General features: G+C 38.7%; 1 protein-coding gene across 1 annotated transcript; it reads right to left on the reverse strand.

Moving 5' to 3' along the window:
• Window positions 1-2,717: 2,717 nt before the first annotated feature.
• kcnj12a (potassium inwardly rectifying channel subfamily J member 12a) lies at window positions 2,718-4,019 on the reverse strand. Its single transcript, XM_068305479.1, has one exon. The coding sequence runs from the start codon at window positions 4,017-4,019 to the stop codon at window positions 2,718-2,720; it is 1,302 nt and encodes a 433-aa protein (XP_068161580.1).
• Between the last annotated feature and the right edge of the window lie 21,650 nt (window positions 4,020-25,669).

Here is a 25,669-nt window from a genome sequence, read left to right on the forward strand (position 1 = left end):
CTGCTAGCGGCAAACTATTAGGAAAATATAAGTCATTGTGACCAAAATAACAACCATTTTATGGTTCTCCTCTTTGTTTTCCTGTTGTACTTTTTTCTTCTTTTATATATATGTATAATGCTATTTATGGATACTTATTTATTAATGACAGTTAACCAAAACTGCTCCACAGGTAGGTGACATCGACTTCTCAGTGAGGTAAAAGGAGTTTGCTATAAAATGTGTTCTGTGACACTAGCTAAACATGTTGAGGTCTGAATTATAAATGCTGACTAGGAATCCAGAATAATGGTTTATCTTTGGAAATTATTGTTCATGCTTAATAAATAAAAATGCCATCATGCATCATAAAGTTCTCTTTTAATCTACTGCGTACATTGTTACCAATGATTGAATCTACGACTGCTACTTAAGAATTTAACTGATTTGCGTTTAAAGTTTGTGGCTATAATTAATGCTGTATTTTCAAGAATGACTGAGGTCTAAAAACACACCATGTGCAAACACCTTTCTGAAATATTGACCATTTTTAAAGTTTGGGCTAAAATGTTTTTTGGGGAAAATGTGTATGCTGGGAACAATCATCCCAAAACTTTTGTTTGAGCTATACTTCATTACTGTACTTTGGTATAAAATCTAAGGAATCATTTGAGTACAATAAAAACTAAAGCCTTTCTCTTGCTATCTGTGAATCCAGAATTAGGCATTTGCATCTTTTACTACAGAATCATTAAGAATATGAAACTAATTCATAAAGGTGTACTTCAGCATTTATTGCTTCCATTCAGGCTTTGGACCAGTGTCTTAACTCATTGAGTCAATATATCACTAAAATGCATTCAGCCATCTACAGTATGTGGTGTTTGTGACTCCAGAGGAATCACTATGACGTGTGAAAACAAAGGAAGAAATCGTTTTCAGTTCTGTTTTGTCGGCATTGGAAGCAATAACAGGATTTTTCACTAAACCTGCCCTGCACAATACCATAACCTGTTAAAGGAAACATTTAATTATACATGATCAATAATATTTTTTACTGTGACTCATCTACAGTTCAAGTGATGCTGGAAGCAGTGGCTAACTCTGACAATACAATAGCTCAAATATTATAAGAATATGAAGAGCACTAAAGTTTGACTGCTGTTGATGTAATTTGATGGAAGATTTGGGCCCGGTTATTTCAAATTGAGAAATGCAGTTGGACCATTCTAACCTTATCAGCAAACAAAATTGTGGAAACATTAGTTCTCTTGGTGCTTCTTTTGTAAGCATCTGCAGTTGAGGCCTGTAACTCCAAGAACACCTAAAGCTTTCACTGAAGAACCACAGGACTCTGCAGCCAAAGAAACTTATCAGGAGTATTTCTTCCTCCCTGTGCACATTTTGAAAGTTTTAACAAATCTGAAGTTTGACAAGAAAAATTAAAGCAAGATTAATTCTTTAAGTTAATAAATATTAAAATTATAGCTGCTCTTAAAAGAGCTTTTCTATCACATGAACTGTAGATTAAAGCAATTCATTCTTCAAATGTCCTCTCAGTTGCATTTTTGTCCATTTATACTGCTATCAGTATGCATAGATTCAGTTTTAAGAGGACATAAACACTTGAGGCTGTTCTATTCTGTTATGTTCTGTTTTTTGTGAAATCCTTACAGTCAAGTCGTGAAGGAAACCCGTAAATGACTATAAACATAGAAGTGTCAGCTGAACTCAGTTTAATAAGATAATAGCTGAAGTTGTGAAAGTAAAGGAAAACTTAAGGTGCATTTTTTGTGGGATTACAAATTTCTTACTACAATGTTTTCATTCTGATGGATACAACCCTGGATCTTGCAACCTGTACTTTTAAGCGCTACAAAAGATCTGAAAGTACAAAACGCCTCTTGATATACTTTGTGCTTTTATTATATTTTACCTGACTCCTCACTTGTGTTTGCACATGACATGATGCGTGTAGGTTGGTGCAATAAAATCATAATATTGGTGATTTTAAAGTAGGAGGCATTAAGAGGATATAAAAATGTACACTTCTGCTCAGTAATGCTGTTATGCTCTTCATAGTGCAATTAATTGTGCATACTCTTCCTACGTTTATACCAACAAACCCTAAATTGAGGGTGTTGAATAATGTTGTACTCGGTGGCTCATGGGTCAGTTGTTTCATCGTGGCTTATTGCATCTGAATGCTGCAGTGCACAGATTGTCAATGTGTCATTTTACACAAATCTAACAAATTACAGCAAAGCATGGAGAGTATGAGAGTTAAACCACGTGAAATTGTTATTTGTGCCCAGGAACAAGTTGAATTTGCAATGTCATTCTTTTAAAAGATGTTTGTGGAAATTGATACTGCACACAAAACACGCAATGTATTTACACCTAAGATTGGATTTCATGGTTCTGTCAACCATTTTTAACGCAATGTCATTGAAGATTCTTAACTCAAAATGACCATTTGAAAAAAAATAAAATTCAAGTTTCCATTGAGGAAGAAGGTCTTTCTTTAGCCTTTTCCTTGATTGTAGACATTCTTTACCACGTATTTCTAGGCTGTGTGCTTTTGCTTTTCATTCCTTCCATGTAGGTCCCTTCTGCAGCTGTTATTTAACTTCCAGTCTTTCATAACTATCAGCTTATCCTATGGCACTTTGCATTGTTCTGCATTATTAACCTTGAATAAAGTTATTAAGAGTTGATCGTGGGTCGATGGGTAGAGGTCATATTTCCGACTCTCTACGATATGACCTCTGATCCAGTGCCCTGGTGGCCTGCAAACGTTCAAACTCATGTCGGCTGTTCCGATCCGGACTGAGGTTTGCCAGTACCCTACTTCCACCACCCACTTCCTGCTCCTCATCATCGCGGCTTAGGAAGGCCAGTTCATTTTCATAACAGAAGGAGTTGGAGCTGGGAACTAGGAACTTGCTCTCCACCATTTCCTTGGCACTGCAGCGGGGGGTGGATGGTACCTCGTAGGTTTTGTGAAAGTGAGAGTAATCCACCTTGTACACGTTCTTCTCCTCAAACAAGACTGGCTCAAAGCGGTGACCCCAAAAGATCTCTGAAGACAAGTAAGAACTACGAGCCTGTGTGGTCATAGCGGTTGCTTCAACCATACCTTCTAAGATGACTACAATCTCAAAGTCTGATGTCTCCAAGTCCTGTTTGCTGATCCCAAAAAGGGGACTCTCCTCATCTATCTCATGGAGAATAGTGATGGGTGAAACCAAGAAAATCCTGTCCAAGCCTTTATCGAAGCCCACGTTTATGTCTATCTGATCTAGAGGAATATATTCCCCCTCATCAGTGATCCGAGGTTTGATGAGCTGTGCCCTGACATGGGCTTCTACAATGTGACTCTTGCGAAGGTTCCCTACCCTCCACATGAGACACAGTTTTCCATCCCGCATGGCAATGACGGCATTGTGGCTAAACAACAGTGTTTCTGCCCGCTTCTTAGGCCTCGCCATCTTGGCCATGATAGCCCCTATCATAAAGCAGTCAATAATGCAGCCCACTATGGACTGGAAGACCACCATGAAGACAGCCACTGGGCACTCCTCAGTTACACAGCGGTAGCCATAACCTATGGTAGACTGTGTTTCAATTGAGAAAAGAAATGCAGCGATGAATCCATTGACCTGCAGGACACATGGAGTAAAGTTGTCATCTCCAGCTGGGTTATCCAGATCCCCATGTAGCAAAGCAATAACCCAAAAGGCTAAGCCGAAAGCGAGCCACGAGATGACAAAGACAAGCGTGAAGACAACCAGCATCCATCGCCAGCGAATATCAACACACGTGGTGAATATGTCGGCCATGTATCGTTGTGACTTGTCTTCCATGTTGGCAAACTGCACATTGCACTGGCCATTCTTCTTGACAAAGCGGTTGCGACACTTGCGACGTGTGTGGATCTTGCCATTGCCGAAACCATTCATGCCATGCATGGTAGTGAGGCGCAGACCTTCTTCCTCTGACGACACGATGCTATAGCGGTTGCTCCTTCCCACGCTCATGCTCCCGGGCCGTGCTTCCAACTGCACGGGCGGAGCAGAAGGGCAGGCCTGGTATCCCAGAGTGTGATCAAGGCCCCTCGCTGCTTGATCACTGGTGAACTTCCATTTTAGAGACTCAAGGAAAAGGAGCAGTGGGAGACTTTAATCCAGTCCCTGTAGATAGAGTCAGGAGAAGAGAACATTGTGAGCATTTCTTGGTGACATGATGTTCAAATCACACCACGTGTGTAGGAAACATCATCAAAGAGCCAACCTAGAGCTGTTGTAGCATGTTGGTTAAACATTTTGTTACACAGGACTTAAATAAAAAGGGCTCTGACATTAATCAATCATTATCCAGAATTAACTGCATGTGAGTTTTATCACTTTGTTACCTGTTTGAATGAAATTAGGCATCTTGGTTGAATACAGCAGATTGGCTCAACTCCACCTAGATTTACTGACATTATTAAGTATTTTAACACTAAGCCCTATAATAATAAAACGAATAAAATATTGTTAGATTATTTTTGGTCTGTTCAATATTATTAAGCTTTATTAAAACACCGTTTTCATACCCTGTTCTCTACTACTAGGGTTTATCATCCTGTGCTGGTCACATAAAACTGCATCTCTGTACCATCCTTCTCTCGATAAACATCTCCACTCTATTGGCTTGCTCTGAAGTGTTGTCCTGTTTGATGTTGGATGGGTAACTGAAGAGCCGGCTTCAGAACAGATCCACGTCTGTCACGTGGCACCACCTGTGCTTTTGTCTTTCAAATCAGAAAGACAGTCTGCAGTGGACTCGAGCTAAGTCATCACAAGCTGGACGTGGATCATGTCCATCCATCACAACAGACAAACATGACTCTTTAAACTTAATTCACTTTGGTTTTATCCTCTCAGCAGTATCCTCTTTTTAGGGCAGAAGGACTGTATGGTGTGTGTTTGAACATCCTCACATGGGATTTGTAAGTGTGCTCCTGTTTCCATGGACATACAAATTTAGATACTTTAAGCAAGGATGGAGAAACTTCATTTGGCCCCATTGTGTAAAATGTAGCATTTTATTAATGGTGTTTTGAGGATACAGTAAATTTAGACTCCCCTCCTACGTTGCTTCAAACATGTAGTGCTCCACATTACATATTGATTACATAATGAAACATTAGAAAATATTACAACAAACACACTAGACAGATGATATTATAGCCCAGAATACATGTTTCAAAATGATTTTGTGGAACATCGATATGGTTGTCAAATGATTTTCTTTGTCAGACAACAGATAACCTGGCCGCTACACGGGATGTTGAGCCTCTGGGTCAACATCTTTTTACCCCTGAGGCTGGACCGAGGCCCTTCTGGCAGACAGCTTTTATCGCCTGGCCACATCCCTTCTGTGTGTGCCTGCCTGATTTGGGCCCTGAAGACTTGACAGTTCACTCATGTGCGTTCCCAAATCCCGGGTGCCCTGCCGTCTGCCGTACCCTCACGCTGATGCCGTCCCCGCTCACGCTCTTTCAGGTGGAAGTTCTGATCTGGAGTCAGATTACCTCATCCACGCTCTTAAATTTTCCCTCAGGGATCAAATCCTTTCTCATCAGGTAAGCATACTGTTGCTAAATGTTATGATCTATAATTCTAGTTCAGAAGTCCATTTTTTTGTTCCTACACTATCACAGTGTATTCCCAAAGGAGCACAGCTGCCAATGATAGAAATAGTAACTGTCACTACTGCAAAATATGTAAATCTGTCAACCAAAACAAGATTATCTCATCTGTTTACAGTTGTAGCTAGTCCCGTGTTTATTTTCACCTAGACAGTTAATCTAAATATACATGCGCTCAGTTGGTCACCTATGTAGCTGCAGGTGATCTTGGCTTTATGGCATAGAAAGCATAGTAGTCAGAAGCTGAAACTCAACATCATCTCAGGTCTTTGAGCAGCAAGACATGGTGCACAGCCTCCATATCATGCTGCAGTTGTGTAGTGTCCAGTGTGGAGTGATAAGGTCGAATAAAAGTAAAAAAACCCATCTCTGTGTGCTTCAGAGTCATTAGGTAACTGCAGAAATCCTTGGGGGAAGTTCTCATCAGAATGTCCCTTCAAGAGGCAGAAAGTATTGTGTTTAAAAATGATTATACTGTATGTCACCAGCTAGTTCACATGTTCCAGACATTCAGTCTTTAGCACACCAGAAGGTCAGTGCTGGCTAGAGCTGAAATGCAGCTAATTTCAAGTACAGTAGTACTTTGACATATGAGTTGTATCAGTTACGAATGTTTTTGAGATACGATCCATCACTTGTCCTTATTTTGTTTGATATACAAGAGAAAATTTGAGTTATGACACACCGGTAATGCAGCTGACACTACATCTCGTTCTTTCCCATGTGTTGGGAAAAGACTATGTAAAGACATTGCTCGCAAGTGCTCGTGAGTTTTATCACTGTTTACATAACATATATACACTAATCATGCACAGGTAAAGTATGCATGTGTATTGGTTGACAAATAATGTGGGGGTTTTTTCTAAATACAGGGAGTTTAGGACTTTTTTACAAGGCTGGAATAGTTTTAAATGGTTTTAGTTACAGTATATTGAATGGGAAAAACATTGTTTGAGATATGAGCAAATCAAATTGCGAGCTCAGTTGAATTAAACTAACATTTCAATGTACTACTGTAAATGATAAGTTAAAGAGTCAATCTGTGGTTATTTATCCATGCAGATAAGAGTATGTGGCTTCACATATGGCTAATTATAGGAATAAAAACCCCCCACTTGAGTGAAGTTTAAGGTCTGCTGTTGTTACTACTACAGTATTACTACTTCTATTACTGCTTCTGCTACTGCTACTACTACTACAACTGCTATCACTACTACTACTAATTATTATGATTATAATTGTTATTATTATTATTATTATTATTATTATTATTATTGTTGTTGTTGTTGTTGTTGTTGTTGTTGTTGTTGTTGTTATAGAACAAACACATATAAATACTGTTTTTTTTAAATAAACAAATGGCAACAAGTTGTGTAAGGCTGAGGACTGTGCTCAGCAGAATTGTGTTTTGACTTATGGTTGTGATTCCAACTTTTTTGGATCAAGATTGTGTCTTAAATAACAGTTGTTCATTCTTATTCTGTGAAATAACAGTTCAGGGAAAGCCGTACTGCATTGTGCATAAGGTGGGACACAGAAAGTCATTTGCAATAATTACTTGGGTAGACTTTTGTCACCTAGTCTGGCCGTGTGTGCTCTTGTGCTGTTGAGAGAACTGACTAGAACAGATGATTAGCTTGCAGCATATTAGGATGAATGGAATGAATAATTGGATGTGCAAAATAATGGAAGTGGTTGGGAGGAACAATGAGATGGAGCAGGAGAGGGTGCCTCATCACAAGACATGCATGCAGGAAACTGAGCTCAGCCACTACGATCACAGCCCACCTCCCAGGGCCATTGTGAAGGAAGAGCCAAGGCTCAGATGTCATTGTATTTTCCTATAGCTCACCATGCAGAACCAATCTCGTCTCAAGTGACCTACAGGTATTTTCCTATAGAAAGTAACACCGTATCACCATTCAGAGATGTTGTCTGATATACAGCATGTTATAAAAACATGTTGTTTTCAAATGTGATTCATTAAATTGGTTGGTAATTCGTAGAAACCAAAGACCATCCCAGCCTAGTAGACTGATGTTGGCGTCCCCTGGGCCCAGATGTTGTCTCAGTTGGTGGCAGAGAAATGAAAAGACAAGTGTCCATAAAATAGTTGTGTAACAGCTGAAAAATCACACAAGAAGAATTAAACCTGTATTTTTTTTCTAGCTGCACCTGTAGCTACTTTACTTTTCAATCACCTCAATACACCATTCTAACATGTGAGCTTCTCGCTTTTTAAAAGGTTTTTGTGTAGTTTTTTAGACTGCTTGTTTCCAGTCATAAAAGGCTATTTGTTTTCAATAAGGCTGAACTGTAATTTTCAATTTTAAGTTATACTTTGCTAGATAACTCAAACTAACATAAAACATGACTGATATATGACACAAAGTAATAGAAAATATTTGAAAATAGGAAATAGCTGTGGCCTGTCAGATGTAGTATTGTGTCTGTTTTATGGAGGATTCTACTTCTGTTTCCAGTGTGTTCAGGCCCTCTTTATATCTAATATAATAATAAAATAACAAATGATGAAAATGAACCTAAATGAGCTGAGATGAAAAGCAGGATGATGCCACTTTGATCTCAATGAAGAGTCGCTGATTTTTTAAAATGTGATGATGAAATATAGAAATATGTTTGTTCACATCAAGTTCAACGATTAAACTATTGTCTAGCTTTTAAGTTTTAATTTATTCCAATATTGGTATTAATTAGGTTTTTTTTGGTTTTTGATGTCGTTTTATTCATATTCTCAGTTTGAGTACTGGCCTAAGTTTACAAATTTTGTGTGACGACTGTTATAAAAGTCACAGCTATTTGGTTTGTAACAAACAGCAGCAACTCAACAATTTTTCGGGGCATTTTTTAAAATATTACTTTAAAAATTGATGCATTTTTTTTTTTCATCAACTCAATTTCTTTTGACTGAATAATTGATTATTTGATCATCACACAATGCATTCATAACCCATCACCCTGCTCTGCCTGTGCCTGAGCTATGATTTGAGATCATTTAAAACGGATACTTCAGGCTCATCCTCGGGATTTTGGTTTTGTTTGAAGTGATTGTTTTTTAATGCATATTGTTGTGTTTCATTTATCTATATTTGTTGTTGCTTTAATCAGGAACTGGGAGCCTGTTTCAGGCAGGGCCCTCATGGCTGCATAATCTAACCCTGCATGAGATCCTGTGTAGACATATCCAAAGAAAGGGCTTTCTTTCTTTACTAAACAAGTACTGTAGTCACTTTTAAATATGTGTTTTGAATACAATGGGCTTTCAAAACACATTTGATGACAACATCAAACTGGAAAGAAAAAATTGCAACAAAAATTGCAACTTAAATTAAGCTTGTGTGCCACTTGTCTAATGCAGATCTTTGACATCCGACAAGTACCGAATTTTCCATCCTTCTCTTACCTTTATTATACGTCCTCCCCACAGCGTGCAGAAGTAAAAGGTGATGTATTCTCTCCTAATGCTCCTGTTAATCAAACCGGGGCATACTCTGCATCTGCCCCTGCAGCTGCTCCCGTATTGTGTGTTAGTCCATCAGTAGAGAAAACCACTCTATCATCTTCAAGACAAGGCACAGACCCCCTTTGAATTTCTTCATCCTTCCTTGATCTCCAGCCTGTTTTTTTGTTTTTTGTTTAGGTGCTGCTCTGTGAGTGTAGATGAAACGTAGTTCCAACCAGGTTAAGTCACTCCAGATTCTCGGGCCGAGCCAGTCGATCAGCGAATTATCCGAGAGAAAAATCAGTATTTTGTATCTCCATCTTCTGGGGTCATGTCTTTACTGGTTCGTCTTCTCATCCTTCATCTTTACTGAGGTGAAGTCCATCCTTCACGTCTCTCATTAAACTGTAGAATACTCCCTCACTGCTTATTAACTGAATGGCTCTCTCTATCAATCTATTGCAATCTGATCTAGTTGAATTACTTCTCTCTCTTACACTCTCCCTCTGACTATTTCTTCACTCTCTCTCTCTCTACCTCTCTCCCTCCCTCTGTGGTGTCACAGAAAACTACCATTTGCAGCCTCCCTCCCTCCCTGTTCTCCTCCCCACCTCTCTTTCTCTCTCCCTCTTGTTGCCTCTCTCACTTACTCCCACGTCATGGCACCACCAGTTGACAGCAACTTGATGCACAGACATATCATTCAGAAAACCCAAGCAGACAATTCGCCATTGTTTTTGATCAGACGCTAATCATAAGTGAATGGAAACAGCGCTACGAAGAAGAAAAGTCTTCCCACGTGAAATTAAAAGCCCCAAATTTGCTGCCATTTCAAGCGCGTCTGCTCTGAGAGGAGTCCTGTTATCACACCAGATCCTCCTGAGAAAAGAGTTTAAAAAAACCTTTGCGGCACCTGGTGAGAATATTAAACACTGAGCCGACTGACGTTTGACCTGCAACACTCTTTTATTCATGAAAGTTGCACTGTGCAGTATGAGTGTATTGATATAGTAAACTGTCAGGTGCTGTGTCTCAGTGCAGACTGATGCCTTTCACACTTGTCATCATCAACTCATCAACAACATTTGACCTGAGGATGCCTGCATGAGCTTGGGTACATGTGTGTTTGACACTACTGCAGTCTTGTCACACCAGGACTCCTGCGCAAAATGGAATGAATTTGACGCACACCTGTCAGTCTGTTAGTCACCATTTTATTCCATTGGATTTTATAACGCTGTCCTACATTCAAAGTCCTCAGGGTGAACATTATTTCTCCCAGGAAAGACCGGTTTTCGGTGTTTACAGAAGACTAGTGTGTCACTCTGTCTGGGATAGTCATCGGTCTCCATCGTCTTTGGTGAAGACATCTGTGATTTCGTCATCAATGTTGAGGATACTGGCGGTTTTTTTTGACAGTCTGACATTATTTCCAGAGCTGAGTGTATGCTCCCCCCTTGTCTCGCTTCTTTTCAGAGATCCCGTCATTGGTCTAATGCTAAAAGAGATGACAATTAGAATGAGAGGGGGTTGAAAGAGTGAGAAGTTTCTAAATACAGGCGTACTGGCCCAGCACCAGCTTCATCACCAATGATTCATCAGTCTCTCTCTCTCTCTCTCTCTCTCTCTCTCACTCTCTCTCTCTCCCTCTCTTTCTCTCTCTCTCTCTCTCTCTCTCTCTCTCTCTCTCTCTCTCTCTCTCTCTCTCTCTCTCACTCTCTCTCTCTCCCTCTCTTCTCTCTCTCTCTCTCTCTCTCTCTCTCTCTCTCTCTCTCCCTCTCTCTATCTATCTATCTATCTCTGTCTCGACTACTATTCTTTTTTTTTTTAAACCCTGCCAGCATCAGGTAGCGATCCAGACTTTGACAGTGTGGTGCGGCAAATCTGGACAACAGTAGATCAGAAGGTTCACACATCTAGACTGGAACCCGTGTTATGTAACTGAACCATAATCACAGGTGGCAGCTCACATATCCATTGCGTGCGTGTCTAAATGAGAGGGTTTTACTTCCCAGAGAGCAGGCTAAGTGGGATTCAATTCTGCTTCCATGACTACAGGTAAAACACGTCTGTACAGCTTTCAAATGGAAACCCGGAAGACATCGAGAGAAATGCTGATCAGAGAAGGTGTTGCAAAAATGAAAAAATTGAGATTGTAAATAATTGAAGTCAATGCAGGAATTTATTCTTTAAATCAAATAATTCCAGTCAATGAACCATGTATGGAGCTGAACTGGGTTGGATCCTCTCTAATAAATTTACAACATGAAACTGGTCAAAGTAAAATAATGTATATCTAAAATATGTTAACTACATTTCACTCACTGTACGTTTTCCACATTGAATTTGACTTATACTGTAACACTTCTACTAAACTGGTTAGTGGATTATACCTCTAAAGTGCCTTTCTAATCTGACTAGTCAGTTTTAACACAAACGTGCATTCACTCATTCACACTTTCTGCAGCGGTTGGAGTGGCTGCCACACAGCACGCCAGCTCATCATCAGCGGGAACTATTCACACAATCGTTCACAGAAAAGGAACATTTTGGGATTCAGCATCTCACCCTACAACAAGGGTCACTTTCCCATGATGCTCTGCTCTTCATACAAAGGTTTACAATGTAAATAGCTCAACGACATTCCAGTAGCGATGCAGTATTAAAATGATTTCTTTCCTTTTACATTGTATTTTTAATGCACGATACCATATAACATAATGCAGTTACATTCACATCAGATTTCATACACAGCATTATAAAGTTGTTGGGGTTGTTTTTTTAAATGCAGGAATTTATACAATTGTTACTGGAATAAAATCAAAAACACACACTTATGTGAAGTTTTTGAAATGTAGACTTAAATCTGAGAATGAAAAGAAGAAGGAACACAAAGTATGAGAACAGCAGCTGGGCAGCACCAGTGAAGTAAACGACAGTCGGAGATGAGGAGACGTCTCAGCTCCTGCCAGTTGCAGGCAGATAGGTGTAATTTGCATTAATGAGATTGGCTGTCTAAATAAACTTTTTACGGTCTTTCTGGTGATAGTGACATTTCATCTTCAGTGACATGTGCCAAAAGAAGACAAGCACAGGAGCTCCATCTGTTTATTATAGCTGACAGCTCAATCTATCTCATAATGTCAATAAATATCACTTTTACCCAAACACAAATGAAATATGTTCATAGAAAGAGTAACTGTGTTTTCCTAAATTGAGAAGTATTATTTAGGACAATTGAACGTTTATCCTCATAGATAAGATGCGCATTTACAAAGTTATCACTATATACATTCATTACACCTGATTAAAGAGCTACATTAATTCCTAATGAAGTTCTTAATAAATGGAAACTACCCTCTGTCATTTCTGATACTTCAAAACCGTTGCTACATATTGCCCCTGCACCTTCCTCTCCTTCTCTAGCTTTCATCGTGACAAATCATTTTGTCTCACATTAATGCCCCTCAGAATTTTGGATGGAAGAGCTCTGAACTTTCCCCCCTCCGTCCCTCCCTCATCTCTCCGCTTGACATTAAACACCCCTATTACATTATTCTCCGTGACTCCTGTCTGATGTGGCTATTTCAGGGTTTGGAGCCATTCCTGTTCATTTCATTTTTGCGACTTCATTCCATGTCAGCGTGGATTAGGAACGTGACATCACTGCATTCACGCTGGCTAAAATAATTGTGAAAAAGCCTTTTTATTCCTCATCCTGGAATAAAAAGGATGAGGAATTGGTTCTCAATTGACTTGCCTAGATTAGATTTTTTTTCTCTTGATATTTAACTTTTGTTTGAATCCACCAATTACAGGAATTTTTTAAATGATCTATCTGATTTACAAAATCATACACTTCCCTTTTTTCAAAAAAAAATTAGCATTCAGTCTTCTTGATTGTCATCCAGCTGGTTGCTGTTGAGTGTGGCTGTGATGGTGTACGCATGTGTGTTTATGGACGATGTGGAAAATAACCTCTTCTCAATTTAATCAAATAATTTAAATGTATTTATTGTCAGAAACGTTGTGAAACCATTATGAAAAGATAATCACGCAGATATATTCTTTTCTCTAATACAATTCTAATGATTCGTATTCCAAATTCTGATTTCATCAAATGTAGTCAGTACTTCCACTTCCTACAGTTTTTACTTTCTCTGGACTGTGGATTAATTTCTGATAAGAGTTTCATTACCTGAAGTGCTGTACGGTGCAATGCTGGGGGTAGCAGCTGGGTGTCTATGGTTCACCATGTCCTCACCTTGACTCCACGCTGAGAAAAGCTCCTGTCTGCCTTGCCGCTGCTACCCTGGGGGTGGGAAAGTTAATCGGCTCAGGATCCAGTGTCCTCACAGCCGCAGCTCTCTCTACTGACCCTGACATCTGTGACATCTGCATCTGATCATCCCCATGGTGATCAAATACTCTGACCACTTTGTGCATTTACTCAAGTACTGTATATTAGCATAATTTTGATACCCAATACTAAAGTGGGGATTTTTTTAACCTTTATTTAACTAGGCAAGTCAATTGAGAACCACTTCTCATTTACAATGATGAACAGTGCATATTCCATATTGGACAGCAGCAGGTCATTCACACCTATGGCCAATTTAGAATCTCAAATTCACCTATGTTGCATGATTTTGGTGGTAGGAGGAAGCCGTAGAACCCAGAGAGAACCCCAGAGAAAGCTTAAATTAGTTCATCCAGCAATAGTATTATAATGCTTTTGAACAAATAATGTTTCAATGATAATAATCTAAACTGTGCTAATACAGAAATATAATATGCCTATTCTAGATGAAGCCATTTGTTCAACTACTGATACTCCAGGTTTGTGTTGCTATGTTTATTGCAAAACTGCTTTTGGCAAAAAACTGTTTTTACAATGGGATGTTAATAAATACAAACACACATTTCCACTCGGCTCCTAATCCACACCAATGGTTAGAAGTCATAAAAACAGATTCTTTTATTTATGACATTCTATGAAAAAAATAGAACTTGATAAATAGTTTGATCACTGATAGGACTCCTCCTGTTTGTCAAAGACGTTTCCTCAATGTGAATGTGAAAGTGGTGAATCTCAGTGGTGATGTGAGGTGAAGAGTGACCATGACAGTGTAACTACAGGTGTAGAGAGAATAATAATGAGAACTACAGCAGGAAGATGATAGGGTAACAATGAAGGTGTACCATTGTGTTACTGGACAGATTATGAGAGATTCTATTATCTAAATGAACCAGCACAGAAAATGACAGAAATTAAGACAGATTAATTGTGTGAATGATATTTACAGGAATACAATATACCTGATTGAATGTGCTGTCATCATTCGCTGTCTTTATATGTCTAGTTTTAGATTCAAGATTTTTTAAAAATTAATAAGATATTTTCTGCAATTGAAACAAACAAGAAGCATACCAATCTAATTATAGGCCCTATTTATAGTGTGAAAAAAAATAGTTGCGAGGCAAGATATTTTCATCATCAGTTCCCTTCATGATAGGAATCATTCAAGGGGTTTTGGCTATTTGACGTCTTTGACTACAACAGCCTTTAGAAAATTAGGGCCATTTCTTTTTATCACAGAATGTTCCTTCCTAAAGTTACCACAAAACAAGGTCATTTTTTGGACGGACAGATCCATTTACCTGATATTTTGGTCCTGGCTCCTCTTTCCTGTAAGACACTGTATCATGACAATTTCATCATAAAAGCTGTTGACACTCATGGCTCAAATTAAACCCCTGTGCTGAGCAGATTATGCCTCTAGGCACCTTCAAACTCTCTCAACATCTTTGTTGTGTATTTTTGGATGCGCCTCCACCCAGTACAACACAAACCTAGAAAACACCCAGCCCATTTATATTCCACTAACCTATGTGTGTTGCTATCCATCACTCATCCAGTGAAAGACTGATATATGATGTCATAATGAGTAACCCCTGGGCCATCTTTAGAAAATGGGTGGGGAGCCACACAATCAGGACACAAAAGCCTCATTAAACTGCTTTACAATATTCAAAGTTAAATCTTCAGCACTTCTTCTAAATTAGCTCAATTTAAATGGCAGAACGAGAACAGGGAGAGTCAGCGGGCGCATTAAGACTCCATCAGAGCCACTGTACGTGTTCCCTTGGTTCCCCGTTCCTCGAACCTTAATGACTGAACTGAAATGTTATATGACAGCTCCTGTAAATCCATTGAAACTAGGCTCAAGATGACTAGTCACAGCACTGTGCTGAGGGTGTTCGACAAAACCAAAGGAAACCAGGCCAAGAACCAGATCACATCTTGTCATGTTTTACAGAGAGGCCCAAGATTTATATTGTCTTATTATTAGGAGTTCTCCTTGTCTGTTGCATAAGCCTACAAGTGCTGTCTGAAGGTTTAATGTAGAATGATTAATGTGCTTGTTTTCAGGTGTCTGTGTTTGAACTTACTGTCCGAGTTTCAGAGCCTCGCTCCCGTATGTGCACACGGGAGATCATGTGCATACAGATCTATTTGTAGCAGGTGTGGACCCCTGGGTACTCATCCTCCATCTGTCGATTCCACACAGATGAGCCCCAATTTCATACAAATTTTACCAGCAGCTGACCCTTTTTGTCAGAGACATCACACACTCCATTATGTCTATGCATTGTGCTCTACATTCTCTTTCTCACTCACGCTGTGTGCTTTTGTTACTCCCTCTGTCCCTTTCTCACATACATACAGTGCACACTCATAAAAGCCTATCTTTAAACTCCGTATGCTCTTTCACACACTCAGGCACAGTCACTGTCACGCCTACACACACTTGTCTGTAATGTCTAAAATAGAAAGAAATATCAGATTTATTACAAAATGAAGACAAGACTTTGGAAGGCTGGTATTTAATCACGTGATTTAAATACCACACAGCACTTAAGTTTTAACAAAGGTTTCAGAAGTATGCTGTTGCATCACTGGTATGTTGAAATGAAGTATAATATCCCTGGGGCCTTGGAAAAATGAATTAGCAGTGGGGCATATGGTAGTTTGTGCAGCCATATGGTTGGATGCCACTTGCCCCTTTAGCTTGGGGCTTTTCTGAAATGCACCATTCATAAGACTGGACTGAAACCGATTGTACACATGAGATCGGAGTTTAGAGACCATGTGCTGTATTTATTTAAGACCCATGCTGCTTAACATTTTTCCATTAAAATGAGATGACCTACTTTTCTCTTTGGTGATATACATTAAAACGTGACTTCCATAGAATAGTCCATCTCTGTAAAACTGCATTCATTGATGCTTTCAAGAAAATGAAAACGTCATGACAAACTTAAGATTCATTTGTTAAACAAGAACACAGAAAAATAACAACTACATTAGATTTTTTTTCTCTTGATATTTAATTTTTTTTAAAAATCCACCAATTACAGGAATTTTTCCAATGATCTATCTGATTTACAAAATCATACACTTCCTTTTTTTCCAAAGTAAATTAACATTCAGTTTCCTTGATTGTCAAAGTTCATGGTGTAACTCATAGACCTAGATGTTACCATCCTCTCTTCTGCAACTCAGCCATCCATATCTGAATAACCTGCTGCAGCAATTTCTGTGTATAGTGGAATCAGATGTTCCTACTATTGCGGTGTCCCATGTTGGGCCCAATGCTGCATGGCAGGAGCTGCTAGCAAGGCCATAGCAGTGTCGTTGCGTCAGCTTTATTCTCCGCTGAGGCTTTAGTCTAATTCACCGCATCCGATCCCGCAGCAAGGCGCTCAATGGCCTCGCTCACCGGCTCCAAAGGCCAACATTTCTCCCATTGTTCCCCTGAGAGAGGCTGGATTTAAATAGACAGCAGAGGAAGGGGATGATGTTCAGCAATTTTTCTTTTTCTTTTCTGACAGCCACTGCGGACGGGGGGTGTGAAGTTCACTAGAATGTTTTTTTTTTTTTGTCAGTAAAATTTTGATGTATTTGCATGTAAGGACATGTGTGTTTGTGGGTGTCACTCTCCATGTTTAGGAGTGAAAACAAATCATGGAACGAGAAAAAACAGAATCAAACTTGATAATTGTAGTATTCTATCCACTATGGTATTCAAGACCAAGTTCACAAACACAAGGCGGTGAATGTTGTTGTGTGCGGGGCTTGTTCTTGTGTTCAATGGAGGGTAGTGTCATTATGCTGAAGACCTCAGACATGGAGGACCCATGCTTATGTAAGATTTAGTTTGAGTGCATCTAATCCTTTGGCATTGTAGCCCAAAGCTGTTCGCTCACAACAGTATCCAACTCAAGAGACACTGGGATGAGGGCTCTCATTACAGCAGAGAGCCTCCTGAGTGAGCCCTCATGTCACCATCAGGTTTAGCCCCGCAGTGCCATGAAAGAAGAGGTGCAAACTGACAGTCACCACTGTTCTCCATTACACTAATGGGGAAAGGCTCTTATTGACCCCACAATACATATGTCAGTGAGACTAGCAACAGAGAGCACCCTATGTGCTTTTGTCTCACCCGTAACTCCATCTCATCCCTCCTGAACTCTCTCATCTGATTTCATCAGAATAAATGAGATAATTTTTGTGCTGCAAGTTGCGACTTTTACACCCTAAAATATCGTCAGACACAAGGCAATAACAGGACAGGAAGATGACAACAAATGACAGTTCATGCTCTTGTGTTGATATAAATTTAATTTATATTTGGCAATTTCCAATTAAAAAGTGCTAAATTTATTGGTCACATACAAGTAATAAACCTGTTATGTAACCTTGATATATGTGAAGAATTAGATTTTGATTTTCCACGTGTTTATAAGTAATTGCCAGTTCTAAGAAACTTGATTGAGTTGGCCTTTCCAAAGTATTTTGTAATTCCCAGATGAAAATGTAGTTAGCATAAGCAGATTTAACAGCCTTAGTCTTGAAAGAGCACATAGAAATAATATGAAATAAATAGAAACACATTCTCAAACAACAAACAAAAACATTTTCTCAGTAAAACATTTTTAGGTTTTCTTTTTCTATCTACTATTAACCAGTGTGGCTTTCAAAGCTTTGTACAAATGTTCAAAACAGTTCTACTGTTCATGCTGATAGATAAACAGAAACAGTGAGAGTTTAATCTCTTATCAAGTGGAAAACATCTTTTAATTATTGTAATTGGCTGGTGTGGAAGCAGATGTGTTGCCATGGTGATACCACAATAGCACCCGGATCACCAGGCTCTGACAGTTCTCGGAGTGGCTGCATCACCTCTGACTATTCTATTCTATCCAGGGTCCCTTTATTTTTGTGTGGACAGGTGACCTTAAGTATTCATTACAATTTCTTTATTCCTAGAAGCATTTAGTACGATGTAATTGTGGAGTGATAAATTATTGAAAAGTCATTTTTTGGTTTAGCTTCAGACTATTTAGGAGATACTTACTGTAATTTATTCATTACAGAATGGTGAGGATGGACTTAAAGTACAGCTAAATCTCATTGAAAACTGATTTGTTCATGCAAAATGTGATGTACAAGGGAAACATTCCACACACCATCCCATTAATTAATCACTCAAGCAATGCTAAATAGATGTCTCTTCTTGCAGTCTTAACATCCTGTAGTAAACTAGAGACTACATAACATTTCTTAACATTTTATTTGTTAGTTGAAAACAGCCATTCTGCATTAGTAACTTTAATAGCCTCATAACTGTTTCAGGAACTAAATGTCTAAATTGCTTATATTCGCTCATGTTTGTCCCAATGAGATGTGTTTCTTAAAAAAGTTGTTTCACTTCTGGAAGTACCTGAGATAGGAGGAGCGAAAAGGGAGCCGACATCATACGGTGCTGTCAGCTCAGATTAGTTTCAGGAATCTGTTGTTTCAGGGAGAGTCCAAAGGCTTGGCGTCGGCGGATCGTAGACCTGGGACAGACAGCCATTTCTCCGCCGTCACCATGGATGGATCTCTCCCCTGGTGATTATTTGCACATCAAAGCATGAACAATCTTTTGTCGCAGCAAAATTAGCCACTGTGTTACATTTCCTGGAGAGAGGTTTTTTTCTCTCAGTTAAGGGAACATGCATCTTTTGATGGCTTTGCTTCACTGTCTCTAGGGCCTCTGTGGATATTTTGGTAGCCTTGACACCCCTGTGATTGATTTCCTCCCCATGGTTGTTAGCAGAATTGGTGAAATATTGGGTCATAATTGACATTCTGTAATCCTAAAGTTTCTAGGTCAGTAGAATATAGGCTGTGCCCAGCTCTCCAGATGTGTACCATCCCTGTAGAACCCAGTGCCATCCTGCACTGTCATTTTAAATCAAATCCTGCTCACTGTACATAATCTACAGATCTCTACAGGCAGCTTGTACTACTCTGTATATTATGGACATATTTGCAGATTATTTGCACATAGCAGGCCTTCATGCATGTTTTAACCTATGATCCAGTTTTCTGTTTCTCTGTTTCTATGCAAAGTCCTTGAGCACAACGCAAAATATGGAGTCAAATTCTTCATAAGCATGCAGCACGCAATAAAAATTATTTGGATTCTCTTCACATGCAAGGATGCATTTTTATTAGCTACACTCAAGGGATGATGATGTTAGTCAAAATTTCTCTAAAACTTTTTTTTCAGTATCATTGCTGCTGGTCTGTAGGATCAAACAACACTAACTATCATTCACCTCCTGTTACTGGTTCACTGGTTGTCACTATATAAATCACTTTTGTTTGGATACCAACCACTGCAGACTGGGATAACCCTAAAGGGTCCGCAGCTTCCGAGATGCTCTGATTCAGTCATTTACTGTAGATCTTACATTTTGGTGCTTGTCACAGTTCCTCTGATCGTCAAGATTGACCTTTCCAACAGACAACTGGAACCGCCGTGGAATCAGAGATACTTCTGTTTACTCTCATAATAATTTGAGGTCAATATTTGCTTGTGTGGGTTCCTTCTGTATTCCCTCCTGGATTTTTCTCTCAGGTACTTTTCACTCCTGTGTTACTGCACACACACACGCACACACACACACGCACACGCACACGCACACGCACACACACACACACACACACACACACACACACACACACACACACACACACACACAAATTGTAAACAAGCACTCGTACACTCATGTTGTACACTGGCCAGAGCAATTCTTACTTCAACACTGGTGCTTTTCGTTTCAGGTGAACACAGCATGTCCACAGGGAGTTGGGAGCTTTAATAAGATGCTGTATTTTCTCACTTTTTTTCACCTTGTGACCTTTAAGAGATTCCATAATTATCTAGGCAGTGGGCTTTTTATCTGCAGTGTTCATCAATGCCTCCAGAGGTTTTTGTTCTGCCCTGTCAGCTTCAGCAACGTGTAGATCCCAGTATTTTTTCAGCGCTACACGTTAACTGTAAGTGTATGAAGAAGCTCAATGCATCTTAATAAAATTGAAAAAAAAAAATCAATTATCTCTCATGTTACGTTTTTATTTATGTTTATTGCATTTCTTTAACACAATCTTCAAACTGTGTATCCGTTGTGCAGTTGCATATATATTTTAGTTTAGTGTGTCAAAATGATGAAATTTCCCGTTTGGTTTTTTTTTTGTTAAAGAAATACAAAAAGGGGCCATCACTTTTTGTTTGTTCATGCATTACCCTCGAGGACCGATAAAGTGCTTTGCGCTCTCTTCGACCACAGTGCTGAGCTTGCATCTGTCCAGTAGAATGACTACTGCACTGTCAAAGCCGACAGACCCTCTGAAGAACAGAACTGTCAGTATTTTATAAGGTCAGTGTGGAGAACCTTCTTCTGTGGCCCCTGTAGAGTTAAATAAAAGCTTGGAACCAACTATTGAATTACTTCTTTTTATCCCTAATGACTTGATGGATTAGCATATATGGCTAAAACAGCTGTGAAATAAACAATAACAGACAATGACTCAAATGACCAGGCCATGGTTTATCAGTTATCACTGCAGTAACACTGCACAGGATAAACAGGCACAGAATATGGATGGATGGAAGGTTAACATTCCATCTTGTCAATTAGAGATTCAGATTGCCCACATGGGCAGTGTTCATTGCCTGTTGTCTTTTTATGGATGCCGTCTGCCTCAGCCAATGGCTAAATGCCAGATGAGGCAGATATCTCATTGAAATGCATAACGCTGGAAACTGTCATTATAATACTGATGATGCCTTTCTGTCTGCCAGTGGAAGAAAATGGTATTGAGGATTTTTTTTCAGGTTTGAGGTAACGGCAATGGTTTCCATGTACTTAACTCATCGCAACGTCTCATTATTGAAATACTGCTCTGTTGTTCAAATCATTTTAATGAATATTCATGCTGAATTCATGCTGTCAAACTTTGATCTACAGAATCAAATACCCATTATGGATCAGTGATTATGGTTACGAATTAGCCTTCTACTCAGCTCTTGTCTGTCTCCGTCCAGTCAAGCTTTCTTATCTTATTACTTTACTAATTAACTGTAGCTGGTGTTATTTTTAGCATCTAGGTCATCCTGCCAGCCATGACCTACGTGGACTGACTGGATTTGTTTGGCTAGCCATGAATTATAAGTAATAATATGTGACATTTTGATAAGAATGCTTTGCTGCTATGTGTTGACGACTAATATATTTTTTAATCATGTGACGTATTAACAGTTCATGAAATTGTTCACATAGATTTCCTGGAGCAGTGATCTTTGGTTGGATGCTGGGAATTACACAACAAAAACCAACAAAGGTCTGTTCAAAGATTGAATACAACAAATTGCATTGATTAAAACTTTGATTTTCAGTAATTATTATAATTATAATTATACAGTAATTATAAAAGCTTGCCTCACTTATTTGTTATAATTGTTTTTTTTACTGCTTTAAACAAAGAGTGCGACCTTCCAGAGGACATGGCTGTACAGACAGCTAAAAAGGAGTCTTCAAAGTGATGTGAAGTGACGGGAAGTATCACCACTGACCTGCCAACACAGGCAAACATTCAGTCCAGAAACTTTCCCCTGAGAAATTCCACCAGTCTATAAGAAGTCACAATAGAATGAAACAAGGACAGAAAATCTGTTGACCCTGTGTGACACACAGGCCTTGGAGTATGTCAGAGGCGTAAGCATCGATTGATTGAGCTGCGGGAAGTCATGACTTTTTAACAGTTTTTGAGTCAGTTAACATACGATTATCTGCACCTCACCCTAACCCCTCTAAGGTCACAAGAGAGCTGCTTCATTCTAAAACCGCATTCATTGTAAACTCATTTTGTTAACAGCTGGCTAGGTGTGGAGGTAAATGAGATTATCACTACTGCTGTAGAAATTCATGCTCCAGCTTTTTAAATTACAATGCAATACACAGTACAATTAATGTAAATGAGTGCATTTACCCAAGTGCTGGTCTTATACACATGTTGGACATATTTGTATTTTACTCGAGTATTTCTATTTTATGAAATCCAAATGTCCAATCTGCTACTTTTCGTTGAAGAAAATATTTTGCTGTCTAGATTTTTATGTGAGCTTCACTTACAGATGATGTTAACATTCTCAAAGTAGAAGTTCAAAATAGAATAGAATACAGAATAATACCACAGTTATGGCAATTTAAGGATTCACCAATAAAAAGAAGTGTCACCAATTCATGACAACGTCAGATTTGGCATTTGACATACTGTATACAAAATTACAGTAATAATTGGCATATAAACATGAATTGTGAGCTTCAGTGTCCTTTGATCAACTTAATTTAATTTAATCTTCAGATCCAAAGGTGAGGAGATTAAATCTTAGAAGTGAAAGTTTTACATTTAATTTTTTTTATTCTATCCAAACATACATTGAAGGTCTGGCCATTTCGTGTTTTTATGCATTTCTTTAGTTACAGTGTTTCTTTACAGTAGTTTTTAATATGTTTGCAGGTACTACTGGCTATAAAACCATTACTTTGTTCTCAAACTGCAAGCAACATAAAGAAGACATACTGTATTTCCTGTATTATATCTTGTTTACATGACCTTAAACTACATGATTGCAATAATACATGACTTAAGCAGTTAAAGATATGCCAATTTGCTGCTCAGGTTATTAACCTTCACAACATAATGAAAATACATATGATTCTGGTTGAAATGCCAAGCTGTGAATTATTCGTTTTCTTACTCACAGTGATTGTTTTCTCAACCACGCTGTCTTTGTCTCCTCTCCCTCAGCGCTGCACAATCACACTCAAAATGAATCAGCAACCACTCTGACTGCATCATATCTGACCTGATCTACCTGCTTCACTGGCACCGGTTATGTACCAACCTAAAAACCCGTTTGGAACTCGTCTCAACCACTGTCGTTCTGTTTTAGTTTAATGAGTTTACAACCATTGACCCTCTTTCAGTTCAAAATGGACCACTCCGCAGGTGAACGATGGTGAACGAGAGTTCATTTTCTGTCTGAACAGACACAAAAACATGGTAATGACTGAGTGAAAGGCTTTTGTATGAATAACACCCCCAAAAAACAAAGATGACAGGAGAAATAAGCAATGAGAGTATGCCTCTGTTGAGCTGAATGACTAATGAATGTCATACGATGTCATACGTCCTACTCACTTCCAACTGAAAGCATTAAAAATGGGGTCCAGGTTTGAAAATGAAAAGCAAATATGGTAAAAATCCATTTTCACTAATCTCTATTTTTCTCCACATTTTCCCTTTTAAGATAATTTTGTGTTTTGAAAAACAAATCGTTCAGCATTATAACTTTCCACCCAAACCCCCTGAAAACTTCACTATGCCAAAACCACCAATTATTATCAACAGCTATTTCCATATCATCTCAAATTAACAGAGCACATCATTACAGTTCCTTATTTAAAAGACATATGGAAAGAAAAAAAATGCACGTGATCACACTTTGAGATGTGTGATTATTAATTTTCACTTACAGACACTCCCTAACACCTTTAAAGAGGACACATGGCTGCTTAGGAGGATCTGATTCACTGAGTGTCGGTGTTTCAGTTTACATTTATGAACACTGGTATAACCACCATTTTCTTCACTTCTACTAATTATTTTATTACTTACCTCATACTACTCTTGTTATTTATCTATTTGTTGACTGTATCTTATCTTATCTTATCTTATCTTATCTTATCTTATCTTATCTTATCTTATCTTATCTTATCTTATCTTATCTTATCTTATCTTATCTTATCTTATCTTATCTTTATACATGGATTGGATCTTTTCATTGCCAATTCTGGGAGCAGGATATGAACCAGTCCCAATAGAGGTGGATCTCTTTATTCTCTAAAGCAGATTCCAGCTCTGGTTACCTCGATGACCAACCAAAGCTGCTCACCTGACACCCTGTACCTAAAGCCATATAGGCTTCATTTGTCACTTTCACCACATGACTAATTGCATAGATTCATGTACACTCTATCCCTGGGATTCTCAGCTTTCCCAAATAAATTAGAAAATAACAATAAAGGGGGAAACCTACATACACTCTGCTTTCAGTTTATAATTATTTTCTGATAAGATGAATCAGAATTTAAAGGATTAAGGATCATATTTCCTCAGTACACACTGAGGAAATATGCATGAATTTTATTTCACTGCATCCAATTAGCTAGCAAACTCTAGCAAAACAAGTTGTTTCTTCTACATGATGCCAGGATTTAAATGTTATGTCGGCTATTTATTTATTTATTCATTGATTTATTTATATCATTGCTTTTTAGTAAAATTTGAGGATGAACCATCTGCAGTGTGTTCCTGGGCTATCATGAAATTGGTTGTTGTGATTGATTGGTCCTGATTTCAAACATTACTTTTTTGTTGTTATGTTTTAGGCTTGACTTTAATGACAAAAAGGTAAAGCATAAATTCCTGCCCAGGTCACTTGGGATGTATTGCTCAATGAATAATTACAGTGTTTTTTTACAGTTATCCTATAAGCTGTGATCTGCTGGATCAGTTTCTCTTCATACCACATGCTGACTTGTCATTAACTCACCACTAACTGCTGCTATCATCAAAAACTTAAAGAAACACTCCTTCATCATTATAATAATGTATCCAGAAAAAAAATGCACTTCACATATAATGAGGGCATTCATAACATAGAACGCAACATACAGAAAACCAAACGTGCATGAAACACTCAGGCAGCTTATCACATGGCAGGAGGTGATTCCCCACATGAGGTGATCTTTTTTTCCACCAACTACAATGAGGAAGGTTGTGTTTCCTTCCACAGCTTCCACTACTAACCTTTTTCCGTTTTTGCCTGATGAGGCTGGTGCTGGCCAAGCCTTTCAGCACCACTGTCTCCTCACTTTCACTGTGCCGTGTTGAAACACTCTGGCTCTTTGCCCTGCCAGCCTCCTCCTCCTCCTGAGGCCTCACTTTGCCTCAAATTGACCCACCTATACCCCCACCCCACCTCTCCACCAAGGAGCCACAATAGTGAAGATGTAAACTAAGCTAGCACAACACCGACAAACCCTCCTCCATTATTCATTTTTCCCCT

This window comes from Antennarius striatus, chromosome 21, assembly GCF_040054535.1.
Source record: "Antennarius striatus isolate MH-2024 chromosome 21, ASM4005453v1, whole genome shotgun sequence".
Classification (NCBI taxonomy): domain Eukaryota; kingdom Metazoa; phylum Chordata; class Actinopteri; order Lophiiformes; family Antennariidae; genus Antennarius; species Antennarius striatus.

What these genes read in the sequence shown, in the direction of transcription:
- kcnj12a (XM_068305479.1), bottom strand. Translation starts at nt 4,019, where the DNA reads ATGAGCGTGGGAAGGAGCAACCGCTATAGCATCGTGTCGTCAGAGGAA.